A 15,193-nucleotide genomic window follows, 5' to 3' on the forward strand; every position below is an offset into this window, starting at 1 on the left:
GCTGGACGTTAATGGGCGAGTGAAGTGAGGGGGAGGGAAACCGTGAGCTCGCTTACCGTTCCTCCGTTGGCTTAATGCCCACAGCCAAACGGCTTGTGATCACAACGCAAACTATTTCACTGCAATATAGTACAATAGAGGACTAATAAAGAAGAATGGATGGCAAGCTTACTACTTGACGCACTGGATTGTCGGCAAAGCTACTGTCACGGTATTCATGTATCGTACATTCACAATCTCTCGGTTGGAGAACTACCCAACAATAGAACTTGGCTAGTAATTTCAATTTACCACTAACTGCTGCTGCTGCTGCTGCTACAACCACCCTTCAATGCGGATTGCTTTGTCTTTTCAAGGATTACTCACTGTAGAAATGTTTGTTACGTCCTCGTCGATAGCGTAATGCTCGTAAGATACGCCCTCCAAGAGTATTTAATGTGCAAATACCCCACGGACGGTCACTCATAATTAAGCTGGAATTCACAATGCTATTACAAGCTGCCAGATGTTATGTCTTAGGCTACAATGCTGAGTCTGACAGCCGCCAAACAAAACTCATGACCTCAACATAGCGTCATCATCAATGACGACGACGACGACGACAACAACGGCGTATCCCGAAAGGACGGATGGGCCGAAAACAGTCGAAATCGTGCGTCCTCTTGCGCCTTCCCCTGCTCCTGGAACCACTGCGGATGTTGATAGAGTTATTTGCGTGAGTTCTATTTTAGTCGTGCGTATATACTACTTTGGCCATGACTGAACAAGTGAATACTGAGCAACTGCTGTTCGTGTTGTGCGTAATGCTGGGGCATGAGGACTCGAAAATGATCAGCTGGTTCTGTTGCGGTAGTAAATGACTGAGTTTTATTGTGCGACTGAACTTATATTGCCGGCGAGTGGTTATATGACAGCCGTAACGATTTCTAATGAACGGGTGTTGCCCGGAAGAGAAATGCTGGTAACGTCTTCTTCTCGAAGGAGGTTGCCATTAAGGAGATATGAAAAGAGAAGCGTTTAATAGCGCAAGATAAGGCTAGTTCAACGACTTATAGTGAGGATCTTTATTACGATCAACAAGAACAATCGGAGTAATAGAGGTACTAATTCCAGTTTAATAGTGATCTTTATACATCACTGGCTTCGAGTGTAATTACCATAATAGGGTGTTGTCATCCGAACTGTGTAATGCACTATCGGTCTGTGGCATCGTCAGGTAGACGCCCCTAGACAGAGTTGCTGCAGCTGGTTTAGCTGCCGTAACGGCGCGGGTGGCACATTTAACGTATCTACTTTACTAGCCGAGATACTCGCAGGCGTGGCAGTCTCACATCTGCCGCCATGTACGTCTAACGTAATAAACACGGCCACCCAAAAAGGAGACTCGCGTCCGACAACGCTGCTGTTGGAAGCAACCGTTAAATCAAAGCAGGCCACCACAGGGGCACTGACAGCGACTCTGCAGGTGCTCAGCGACCACCGACAACAACAACAACAACAACGACGGCGACGACAACAACGGCAGCAACAACGGGTGTCTTCAGTCATCCAAAACAGAAACAGAATATACTACCATACTACGATGATATAACTAGAATAAAAGAGTGAATAGAAGTCTTCATCTAAAGTGACTCATTTTCTGCTGAGTTCTTGTTTTTGTTGTTGAATTTTGGTGGTCGTGTTGAAGATTTCGTAGGTTATCCAATCCACTCGTCTGTGAGATAAAAATCAGCGAGAAAAATAAGGGGCATGCGGCAACGTATCAGTAAATTCAATTGCAGAATACGTTTAAAAAGATAAAAGTGCTCATGTGATAGGTACGTCAAATTTCAAACTGACATGTGGAACGCTTAAAAAAATTAGAAACGGAACAAGATCGGAGAAATAATTACAGGATTGTTGTTTACCTGATTGCTGTTTATTTGTCTAATTTTTGCTGCTACTGACGGCAGAAAGAAAAGAGGGGCAAAGGGCAAAAAAGTAATGACAGAAACAGAAAAATAATTGTTCAACAAGCTTACGAAAAAATAACGATCACCAGAGTAAGGGACGATGTCTTTACCGGAATCTTCAGAGTACCTCACGTGAGTATGAGAAAAGCACTTCAGCCTATACTATCCTATCGTATTTTGATGCTTTCATTGACTCGCTACTATCGTCAGATGTCGAATAGGCACTATAATTGTTACTTATTGGCCTTTATTGTAGCGAGCATAAATGAAGTAACGTTAAGAACATTGAAATCTCTAGTTGTTTACGATTTTGAGTGCTCTCTCAAAGATGCGCCTCTACCAATCTTTGTGTCCTGAAGTTTTCAATACATCGCTAGATTATCGGACGAAAACTAGCTAAAACTCTTAGATATTCTGGCTAACTATTAGGGCAATTATGAGTCTTTGTGGATTAGTACGTTTTACGTGTCACGCTTTTTGTGTTCTTGCATATCAATAAAAATATGCATTTGCCCTCTACTTATGTGTATATGTCCGCGCGACAGATGTATAGATAGTTTAGCTATTCTCGGTAAACTCTCTCGGTAAGCATGAAAACGTTAGTACTATCTTTCATTGGCTTCGCACATACGTTAGCTCACAATTGGATGTCTGTGACGACAAATATAAAAGGTGGTTATCAGAACTCGCTTTGACGGTATCTAACAATGCGTTCGGTAACAGTAAAATGATGAAAATTGTAGATTTCAATGTATTGTCTTATTCAGATCACTAACAGTGGTACCTACAGCATGGGGAGAGGTTTATCGCTTAAACTACTAGCTAGATTTGACATTAGATGATATTTTAGATATTGCTGAAATTATGCTATGGTCCATAAGCGCACCTGTGCGGCTCACGCTCCCTGATCGCTGAGTTAGTAGACGTATACAATTTAGACATAATCAACACGAATCATGTTGACTATCTACGGAATCTTGAATCAAGATTCCGGAAACAGGTGGTCCGAGCTGAAAATCTATACTTGAGCAACATATTCGCTCCTATACAAGCTCATATAAATCATTTAGTTATTATTTAGCCATGATATGAATCTTTCGGACCTCTGGATGTGTTGTTAAACCTTATTTGACTCGAATCACATCTACCCGTAGAGTGCTAAGTTATGTATCGTTACATAATCATCTGTCGTATTGACGATACTTTACTTCGAAATAGCACTATCGTAGGGTTTGTGAAAGAATGAATCCTGGCCGGAGCCTAACATGCAACACATAAGGTGTCCATGTTGTAGGTTTAAAATAAGGTATCCATAGAAGACTAACAACAGTGATTGCTCTAATATTCGCGTTACTTGACTTATTTGCTATATGTAGATGCATCATTGCGAACATAATAGGCACCAGCGGTTAAGAGCGGTTCAGCCAAAATGAGACCACAGCAACTAGGGCAACTCAATCATAAGAGTATCATTATGACAGGGTATAATCATCATTGCTTGTGCGCTTATACGTATGCCACAACAAGGAACATTTTATTTCCGCTAGGAAAATCTAGCCGCCACGCCTCACGGTGTAGTACGGTGTAAATCGTTGAACGTTTAGTAAAACATAAAAAAAAAAAAAAAAAAACGAACATATATCATTTTTCGAAGTGGTGCAACGCTAGTACAGTTCGAGCAGCAAAATTTGCACTTGGCCAGGGCAGATCGGAATTACTAACCAAAGAGAAAAGCAAAAAGAGGGCTCGTGGTAATTTCCGGTACAGATGTTCGTTCTCATCTTTACTCTAGCTTTTCCTCTGCTGACTGAATGACTGATTAGCTAAGGAAATCCTTGGTAATGTGAACGTCGTATACACGTCATATTTCCTTCGTACTCGGTTCTACTGCATAGTAAACAAATATGGCTATGGTTTGTCTGTTTCAATGTATCAATCCTAAATGATTACCGTTACCACTGTTAGCTTTTGTTCGAAACGTAAAATTGTTTTGTGTACGGAAATAGTGAGAAAAAATTCTTACAGAACCAAAGGTATCACTCAGTTTTCCGTAGAGCTCATATTAAAAAAGTGAAAGCAGTTGTACCGAAGGAAATCTATATATCTGCTCAGGGCAGCGGTGTGACCTTTGGTGAAACTTTAATGGCTTTCTGGTGGTGCAAAAAAGAAAATCGTCCGTTCAATTGTTTTCTTCTCATTAGAAAATCACAAATTGCAACTGTAGGACGTAACTTACATGGGTAAGGTCAAACGAAAGGAAATACGCGGCTGCATCTTCGTATGTAGCTGTTTCTCGGCACGAGGAAGATTCGAAGAAGACGTTCGACCTGCTATATACGGAATATTAAAACTGTGCGACCTATCACTGCCAGCAAATAAGATGTTGTTCCCCGCTGTCTCATACAGTAGGTCGTCGTAACAATCTAGGAAGTACTAAAACGTAATCTAGTTGAAACATTGTACCGATGTGCTTCTTCCAATATTGTTCTTGCAGTACATGTAAACCAGAGGCTTTAACATCGCACATGTGTATTTCGTAACATTTTCTTGTATTTCTACTAACATATGCAGATTTCGGCGACCGGGCTAAAGATTTATTCTGTTTTCCTTATTTCTGGCCACAACAGGCAACTGCGCGTGTGCGCTTTGCATTGAACGCGTGCAATGTAAGGTTTCACCTGAATCCTTATCAGTGGATAATTTAACGTTTCCCGTTCAGGGATAGCTCCCTACAACTAAGAATACGCATAATGGCTGACGCACTATTACGTGCGTATATGAGTGTACACTATAATGGCGTTGGGTACAATCGCACAGCGCTAATCGAGAGACACTTATGGAACTATATCGATGCGTTGGAAAGCGTGGAAAATTCAGAGTCACGAACATTGTGCTTGATTCACATTAGCAGCAACGAAACTTCTCTTTAAGTCCAACAACTGATCACGCTGCGAACGACATCACAAGAAAACGTGCTATTGTAGTCGGAACGATTTGCTTCAGCAACAGAACTACGTAATAACTGGTAGTCAGTCTCCGTCGGTGAGATAAGCTACAAAAAAAAATAATATAATACATATGTGCGTATTGTGGTTAGGTATGTTCTGGGTAGTGTCGACACGTTGACCACCGTGTTGTATATTGTGTCATTGTTTTATTTCAGTGTAGTAATTTATCTATCATTGACAGCTTCCGAAACGAACACCTCGACAGTGCCTAGGTGACAATATTAATCAAAATATAATAGGTAGCTGAACATGTATAGAACGCTACGCTCAGGAATACACGCGCCCAATAGCATGCACGCGTAATTAAGCGCGCCCCTTGTAATACTCACAGCCGAAGTGTATTGAGTTTACTAGGTAATATAACTGCAAACGATTTTATCGCGCTGTTAGTTGCCTGTTTATACACATTTTGTTAAGTATTTTAATGTTCGGCAAATGTATACGTACAGTGAAATCGGTGGTAATGTTTTTATCGAAGCGTGCGTCATATGTAAGCTTGGGCAATTGTATCTATACAATATGTACATAGAAAATGTTTGCGGTGCACTCGAGTGCCAAGTGAGTATTGAGCAGTACAGCTTGGCAACCTCGTGTTTGCGATCTACATGCAGTCGTCGCTCATAATTATCCCATTTATTTCGATTATCAAACCGCTTGGAAAAGGTTCCTTTGGCGAATAACGAAGACATTGAATCGGGTAATCCTCTACGTTTCGAGTTCCATGTTTGGCAAGGTCGTTAGGCCTTCTATAAGGCGGCTAACTTGTAGCACGAAACGGAGTGTGCCTAGACCATAACGTGTCCCTAAGATTAGCAGGCAAATACGTTACGTACCAGCTTATCACGGCGATGGTCTACACAAGCAGGAAGTCAATTTCGAAGAAACATAAACAAATTGCACTTGTATTGGATCGAAACACAGTGTGGTTTAACATATTCAAATAGTTTTACCATACAGCGACTATCTGAGTGTACGCCAAGCTTGATCATAAATTCGTAGGACATATACTTGAGTGGTACACGATGACGAGAAATGAAAGTGCTATTGAATATTTCTTTACGAATACACGACTATTATTGTTAAAAGCAGTGTTTTATTCGACTGTTTGGCAAAATGGCCCAAACACGCTAATTGCCAACAACCTGGAATGAATCCAGGTATCCTGAACTGAAATAAGCGTTGGAGTTATTAGCACTCTCTGATATCGTTTTCAAAGATGCGATAGGTTGCATAAATGAGAAGTCCAAATATGTGGTTTGTTGTTAGTTCTGTTTAAAGGAATCTCGCTCAATTATGGGCTTGTCGAAAAGAATATTGACCGTTGTTCTAGCTAGGTGGCTTTAAAGACGCGTATGTGTCATTCGAGGGCTGAGACTTGCCGGCAGGGGAAGTTGCGCTAGATTGTTGAAATGGCTTGATTTGCATTTTGGATAAAGCGCCTTGAAGATGTGTAAAATTTCTGCAAAAATCCGTTACATTTCACAGTTTCATTATAATAAAAAAACGAATGCTTCCAGGCCCATAAACAAATGCGTCAAGATCATCAGAAGTAGATTGCTATCAGAACAAATGGGCTAAAAATAGTTCTATTGCTTTCGTTTCGGAAATTTCAATATGAAAGTTAGTTAAGAAAAATTTACCGTAGGACCGGTAGCTGAACCCCCATAATATTGTCAAGAAACTAAAAATCCACGCTTACCAAGCGCTTTCAAATCTTTTGCAGAAAAGTGGCTATCTGAATGTCTGGGTGCCACACGAATTCACGTAAATGAGCCTACTGGGTCGTACTTCCATCTGCGAGACCCTAAAGAAATGCAACAAAATCGAGCTATTTCTGAACTGGTGGATCAAGTGGATCACATTCACCAATAATGCGCTATAATAAATACTTAACGATTTGTGGCAAATAACCAGCCCGACGCCACGGAACGTAATGTTGCGTATTTGACAAGATTAAAGCAAAGTCATAATACATGACTTTGCTTATAATACCACCAACTTATAATATTATAAGTTGGTGTGATCGCGTCAAAAAACAAGAGCTCTGCACAAAGCAGCTAAAATTATGCAGCAGAAAATTAAAGAACTTCGCTGGGAAATCTTAATAAATCCGCATATCCCGGATATTGCACCACTAAACTGTCAATTGTTTCGGTATCCGAAAAAAACCTTCAGTGTTGTTGATTCAGTTTCAATGAAGAAAGCGCAAAAAGCACGTTCTCATGAACCACTCATGGTGAAGGGATTATTGTATTCCCAGAAATACCGGAAGTTCGTAAATCAAAATAGCGTGTATGTAGTTTAGCAATATTATTCTAAAATACAAAATGTAGATTTGTTTTCATTTTAATTTGAAACGGTTGATACTTTTTCGACGAGCCGACACGTCCCTATATGTAACATTACACTTACTTATCTGCTATAGTTTACTGCTAAAAGTTTTGTTTTTTTTTCATTATTTAAGAAAATATTTCCACTGTACAAAGTAAAGACATCTAATAACTTATTATTTTAATAGACGGAAGCGATCGATAAACTAGCCGCGCAACCTATAGTTACTATTGACAATGGGTAGTGATCGCTTTTAAGCGTATATCGCATTGCCATGCGGATACATACATTTCACATATGTATATGTGACGCCCTCCTAAATGATTCTTCGTTACTAGGTCTGAAGTCTTCGCAAAGCAACATCTTTGCAAGAAGCTTGTTTCGCTCACAGCAACAGGCGGGAGGCCTATTCTTTTGAATATTTTTCTAAATATCGCTAATAAGAATCATTATTTGCCGTTTCTTTCTGTTGCAGGCAATCAGATCTCGCTCTTAAATTGGAGCAACATGGCGCTGATGGTCAATTGCGGACTCCTCCAGCTGCGTTTAAGAACCCCGAGCACACAAATCGCGCATTCGATATTATGAATTCTTTGAGACAGTGAGTTATCAGAGCTGAATTTCGAAATGCGTCGTCTGCCATTATGTGTACTTCGAAAGTTTGAATTCCTCGTATTTTTCAATAGATAAATACAAGGGGGAATGATTCCTCTCAGAATAAAGCCGAGCAGATGAGCTAGCCTTTATCATTGCCATTCGATTCGCAGTACTACAATCGCAATGTTCGAGCTCCTTTGGAAAAACATCAACTAAATCATAGGTTGCTACCGAACCTTTTAACGAAGCCGTTTGTCCTTCCTTTAGTTGACGTAGTAACTAAAGTGACGAACGATTGATTTATGATATATTTTAATCCAGGATACGCTTTGTAAAGGCTGGTAGGGTGCATTGACATTTCCCTCTAGCCAACCATACATTTTCGAGCGTTTCCTATTTCTAGTATTTTTTTAGAGCCTTAGCCTTGAAGTGATAACAATACGAGTCGAAATCAATCCTAAATTGAGTTACTGTAGGCCAAAATTGCCGTTTCAAAACACGTCGTTTGCGCGGTTAGTGATGGTACATATTAGCGTAAGCTGTAGAACAGACTTGTCTAATCGTACCCATGCGAATACGTAGGATGTTTGCATTTTGATATTGGTGTCTTATTTTATTTCTAAGATTCTATCATATTATGTGGTCATTTGTGCACCTCCATTGCAAACTTTCCAATTAGATGCATACATTTTCACAAGCTATGATAGAATATCTAAAAAAAATGAAAGCTATCTGAATGAATATAATTGGACAGTTTATACAATACAGCCTATCTGAAAGCGCACACTGTAATATTTTTGTAATATACTGCGAATTTTGAAACGACAGTCCCAGCCTGTTTTATATCAAGTTAGGACCAGTTATGACTTATCGCTTTAACGAAAAAAAAAATATTAGAGGTGTCTGCTTTTTTCGAAGAACATGAACGTTTTCAAAGTAATAGACATAAGACTTTGTTGAAAGGCCGTCCGTGTATATCAACCGCTCCATCGGACAACTGATGAGCTCGGTACACTTAACGTGATTCTTACGCGATTGATGTCAACTGGGCCACACTGCCAACTCCAATGGAAATTTCAGATACCTATTTGTCGTCGTCGTCGTCGTCCGCGCAGACGCGCTAGTAATCTCGATCAAATGTTGGTGCACTTCTAGTCTCACCAATGGTCGAAATTTTACGCAAAACTGGACGTTCCGGAATCTGTAGCAGCAGAATAGCGGCTTTCGCCGGCCAACGTATCGTATTAACTGAGTTGGTCATTTCTTTAGTCAATGGCCGATTTATTAATCGGTTCGTTAATGTGTATGCCATAGTACAAATCATTTGAAATTTCGCCTGGAAGGTCATGCATAAAGAAGTTCACTACGATAGCACAATTATTTTCAAGGTGTAATATTCATCTGTCCGTAAATTTCGAAGCACGCGAACATTACGCGGAACCACGAGATCCGGGGCCAAGCAAGGCGGAAGTATTTCGTTTTAGAATTACATAAAGTATGTAAACAAGCGGATTATCGGCAAAGCAGAAGCGGTATATTGTTGCCTCTAGTGATTTGCGTACCCGTACGTGACATGATAAAAAAGACAGGTGGTACAATTGTTCTTAGCTTCCACTGTTCCAGATACTAAGGCGGATATGATCTGTAATCACCATCCCATACCTGGTGTTTACGAAATACTTAAAATTAAAAATAATTTTCCAGTATGTTGCTAGAGTGATTATCATCCACTGGTAACCACGCTATAGGAACCTAATCAATTCGAGCTTTGGTCACCGCGTCGTTCGAGTGCGTTTGTTCTATATAAAAACTGTGCTAGATACACAGGATGACCTGTCTAATTTTTTTCACGCGTTAATTCTAGATCTGTATTTGAACAGAAGCAGAAATTTTAACAAGATTTCTTGAATGTTATACACATTCGATTCGGGACCTAAATCACTCACTAGTCATTTAAAATAAAAGATTGCTTGATTGATCCGCGAATAACTTGTTAATAGTTGGAGTGCGTAAAGCGATATTTGTAGATATATAGGCTAATTAAAGTGTTGTTTAAATATGCTATATATAGACAATGACATCCGACTGGAATGTCGGGCTGATAGTAGGCTAAAAAGCCCAAAAATGCACGGTGAAAAGTTGTGAAGTGGCACAACTGTTCCCGAAAAGAACTGTTTGGGTCTATTTGGATGATCCAGTGGTGACTGATATTCCCCTCTTTAATATGTTACCCTTTAATTTTTGGATCCAAAAAAAATGGCATTTTAGTCAATGGAGCTCTTTACAATCTAGCCTCTATCGAAGATTTTCCTATCTGCCTCACAAAAGTCTTTTCCGATTCTTTTAGAAGCCGCACAAAAGCTACCAATTATGTAGGCGAAGGTGGTTCATGTAGTGCGAAAGAATTGGATAATAGCTGACCTCTCCGAATTCTAAAAACGACGCGCTGGCGTCGTAACCACGACGGATCTCTCGTTTTCTTGAAAAACTGAATCGGCCTTCGTGTGGTACGAGAAGTTACGAAGGATAATTCATCAACCCTGTTTCGCGTCATTTGAACAAATCCTGCCATAAAACAATAGTTTCGTCCCGTAGTTCACTCGGTAGCATCCTGCAAATTAGTGATCGTGAGAGATGCGGGTTTGTTACACGGCTATAGAAGCAAAACGACACTATTGACAAATATGGACACAACGTCGTTTTTCAATCAGTCATTCTTCAAAATAATTGAGAACCAGGAAATTCTTATCAGGAATCTCCATGTAGTTGTGCAGAATATTTAGACGTGAAATTTCGAGCTGCATTTCTGTTTAGCCAGTTTTCGGAGAGTATAAACAAACTCTTCTGTATCCTATTTAACGACGTTAGATTTCAACGATTATTAGTATACTTATTTTGTTCTATTATAAGAAGTTACGGTCAGCAATAGGCAATTTACTTTAAACTTCATCGCAGTTTTGTTTTTATCTACGCCTGTGCCTGTCGTGGAAACTGTATTTTTTGCAATTTAGATTATGTCTTTTCATACTAAATTGTTTGTTGTTATTATTATTATTTATAGCCTCTATTGACGATGAGACTAGTTTATTCGTGTACGACGTTCACTTTGTCGTCTGCTGAGTAACATAGCTAATTCAATGGTGTTCGGCGATTCAAATGAAAGCTAAATACGCCTGAGAATATGTATTGTAGACAGATATAATCTGAACGTGTACAACAAAAATGGCAGAAACACCCGAATGAGATAGGTGTTTTTCATTGACGTTGATCATTGATTACCCTTGAACTAGACGTATCGGGGTGCATTACAGTCTGTAACGTGTACTTAATCCGGATCAAAGGGGATCGATCTTGAACTAAAAAAAAATGTAGTCGAATCATTTTGTTTTAATCTTAGGCCCGTGTTTGGCTGAACTTTGTGAAGGACCCTAAAACTTATGGATTGCTTTCTGTTAGGCAAGATGACCTATGCGACGTGACGCTAGTAGCAAGTGGGGTGGAAGCAAAAGCGCATCGGCTTGTTCTAGCTTCGTGTTCACCGTACTTTCGGGCAATGTTCACCGGTCCAGTTGTATTTGAGGAACAGCGGAGAGAAACAATTACATTGCAGGGACTTGAAGGGGACGCTCTGTTATTGCTCGTTGGTTATATCTACTCAGGCCAGATTCATGTCGACGAAGATAATGTTCAGGTACAGGGAAATCAGTTGAAGCTAAGTTTCGCAAATAGACGAAGAAAATCTTCCAGAAAGTATTGTTCTGTTTGTGCGTGTTTCGTGGTTATTTTTCTTCTGATGGAGTAATTTCAACTGCATTTACTCTTGACTGCATGTGCCATGGTTATTTTCTTGGTTGTTGTTTTCAGTTGATATTGCCAGCCGCTGGTATGTTGCAGCTTACGGCCGTTAGAGACGCTTGCTGCGATTTCCTGCATCGACAGTTACATCCCTCCAACTGCTTGGGCATTCGAAGGTTTGCAGATTTACACGGCTGTGCTGAACTCGTGGCTGTCGCTGACAGCTTCATTGAGCAAAATTTCGTCGAGGTACGGTATTGGTCGGCGTACTGTTGTGCGTATGTTAGCCAAATTTTGTCTCAGCTTGAAGGAAAAACCTCCTAGGACTTCGGTAACTCTCATTCATGCAGTAATTAGAACAACGACTTCAACTGAATATTGATAGAAAAAAAAAAAAAAATTGAACAAATCCGTACGCGGATACATAGGTAAAATATTTGATATAGTTTGATGTTATATACATAACTCAGGCGACTGTGTGCCTTTTTTCTCGTATTGAGCCGCAGTTCTATATTTGTCAGTATAAAATTGTTGGAAAAAATGTTTGGACATATCAGTTGTCTCTATCTATATATCAGTTGTTGTATACTATGAACAATATATTACTAAGACTATCAGTTATTATATACCTGCAGGTGGTACAACATGAGGAATTCCTGACTTTAACGGCTGCGCAAGTGGCACAATTAATTCGAAGTGACAAATTGAGCGTACAGACCGAGGAACAGGTGAAGATTAAGATTAAGTAGGACATATAGTTGAACCTAATTAAATTAGTAGTGAAGCTACCAAGCAGATCTCTTTATCTTACTAATCGCCTCAAATTCATACTCCGAATATTCTTTCAATATTAAGAGTGCCTATAACATGGTCCACAGATGTATGATATTTGCCAGAAATTCTTCCGTTATAGAAAAAATTACGCATTTTTCTTATGAAGTGTCGATTTTGGTCGTCTAGTATTATTCTTGCACTTCAGAATGACGGCATTCTCTATTTGTATTCATAACGCACCTGGACTTCTTCAAATTTGAATCGTTCTCTCGGCTTTCGAGTTTTCAGTAGTTAAGTTCCTGTGTATCATAGAAAATTAGAAAATTCAAGCGGTTACCATTGTAGCTTACAGCCTAAGGATATAGTGAAAAAGACAATATGCTGTATAAACCTTATATCTGTAGAAAATTCATTACTGTAAGCGGAACTATCTGTTAATTTCAAAAATGCCGGGAAAGAAATTTTGGACTTTTCATAGAAGAACATCTCTTGTTAGAGTAAACAACAGGGCGTACAAAGCTGTGGCCTAGGCCGACCCACCTCAAAGTACACGGATCCACTCCTCGGTTGAATTAAGAAGGTAAAAAGGTTAGGCGAATGTAAATGAAGCAGTAAAAATCCGAGGAGCACGGACAGCACGGACTCTTTCTTTCTGCTCCCATGTTATAGCGGTGACTCATTTTTACATCGAATAATGGCTGTGATGAATTACAGATTTTACAGCAATTGAAGGCGATCACATTAGTGAGCCGATGCAACTGAATTGACAGGACGTCATTTTGAAACAGCTGTACAGAGCTTATGGCGTCTGTTTGAGATCTAGTGCAGGTGTTATCCATTGTATGAGTCCTGGTTCGTCGATTACGGCTAAAATGTACTATCAACAATTGGAGGATCTTGAATTTGTACTTAGCAAGCAAGATTAATGAACAAAGATAAACCGCTTGTATTACCGGAAGAATTACGGTGGCAAAAAAGTAGAAGTCATAATCGAAAGCTCGCTTTCATCCGGCAGGTCAACCAGACATGCGCCCATAGACGAATGGGTCTTTCACAATTTTAGCAGCGTTTCAGAAAGAATGTTCTTCAAATCTCATAGTGATACCAAAATTGCCCTCGGAGACTTTTGTGCCTTAGATTTGCACAGCGGCAGAATGAATAGGTTACTATGGTAAGAACTATGCCAGACAAAAGAAGGTCACAGGTGACAATGGTGCGCGTCGCAATTGGTAATAAAAGATCTACGTTTATTAAACAAAAAGACAACTATCTTGCATTTCATACTGAACGACCAATTGAGTTACTTTTTGTAACGAATTTTTTTCTTTTCGTTGGAATCAACCGGGTAGGTCTATGAAGCTGTGATGTTTTGGGTACGCTTTGCTCCACCAACTCGACAAAGAGCTCTCGGCGAACTAATGCAACACGTACGGCTTCCTCTTCTGTCGCAAGAGTTTCTCGTCAGCCGTGTTGAAGCAGACCTTCGAGCCAGTCAGGACTGCAAGGTGTGTGTACTTAATATACAAGTGTACGGACAAATGTTTCATAAAATATTCTTCTTTTAATAAATCGTATCAAGAAGGGCTGATTGCTACAAAAGAAACAAATCGTCGTCACATTAATGTCACAACCATTTAGCTCGCATAATAACCATAGACAAGGCAATAGTCTACATATGACATGAAAGCGGTACCCAACAGTAGAATAAATACTAATGTCGTCTGTCTTGACTATCGACTTCAATCGTATTTGCTGTACAGGACTTCTTGATCGAAGCTATGAAGTATCACCTCTTGAGAGACGAAGAGAAGAATCTGTTTGAAAACACTATTCCACGCGCCAAGCCTCGTCAACCGAGGGGAAAACCTAAGGTTAGTTATGAACCTGAACAAGAAAAAGATTCTCGTGATTCTATTGGTTATCGCAATCCTCGTATCCCTTCACTTTTGTCATTTCAGCGTTTCATAGCCTTTAAAGATTCGTGGTACGCCACTAACAACGACCAATTAAAACATCCCAACCTTGTAGATCAGCCATTCATTTATGACAATTTGTTTACTTCGATAAAGAGTTTAGCTCAAATGAGTTACGATGCTATCATTAGGACACGCAGAGAACATAGATATAACACAGAAGTAGCGATGAGAATCAGTAGCCAAAAATAAAGGTGGATCACTTACAAGATCTTCATCGAATCTTGTTTTATCTCGTAGATCCTGATGGTGGTTGGTGGTCAAGCGCCAAAAGCAATCAGATCCGTAGAAGGATTTGATTTTAAAAAAGAGAGATGGGTAAGTCTACATATAGAAAACGGAAAGTTAATTATGGACTGAATTTACCCAAACTTACAGCCCTTATAAAATTATTCATGTTGATACATTAACCGTGTGCAATAACCATTGAATGCCTATACACGTACAGCGATCTATGTACATCCTTGATTTTTCTCTATCAAAACAATGATCATATTAGGTCAGTCTGCCAGACCTGCCATCACGCAGGTGCCGCGCAGGAGTCGCCGTACTCAACGGTCAGGTGTTTGCAGTTGGCGGCTTCAACGGTTCTTTAAGGGTGCGAACTGTTGATCTATACGATCCTCAAAGAGATCAGGTTTGTTAGGATTTCCTGGTCTTTTCTAAATTAGGTTTATAAAATCGATTTTTGCTTTGCGCGTTTGTCGCATCCGATGTTACGGCTTTACTTGCAATATGAAATTTCATATTGACTCTAATCTAA

At 39.8% G+C, this 15,193-nt stretch overlaps 1 protein-coding gene across 1 annotated transcript; it reads left to right on the plus strand.

Moving 5' to 3' along the window:
* Positions 1–39: 39 nt before the first annotated feature.
* LOC111263468 (kelch-like protein 3) lies at positions 40–15,067 on the plus strand (the record flags this gene model as incomplete). The annotated part of the gene is made up of 9 exons (XM_022838565.2): positions 40–2,084; positions 7,767–7,892; positions 11,345–11,579; positions 11,753–11,932; positions 12,319–12,411; positions 13,807–13,962; positions 14,218–14,328; positions 14,671–14,748; positions 14,930–15,067. Coding segments are annotated over exons 1-9 (1,149 nt in total), but the record flags the coding sequence as incomplete, so codon positions are not given.
* Positions 15,068–15,193: the final 126 nt, after the last annotated feature.

Source organism: Varroa jacobsoni, unplaced genomic scaffold (genome assembly GCF_002532875.2).
Source record: "Varroa jacobsoni isolate VJ856 unplaced genomic scaffold, vjacob_1.0 scaffold_768, whole genome shotgun sequence".
NCBI classification, from domain to species: Eukaryota; Metazoa; Arthropoda; class Arachnida; order Mesostigmata; family Varroidae; genus Varroa; species Varroa jacobsoni.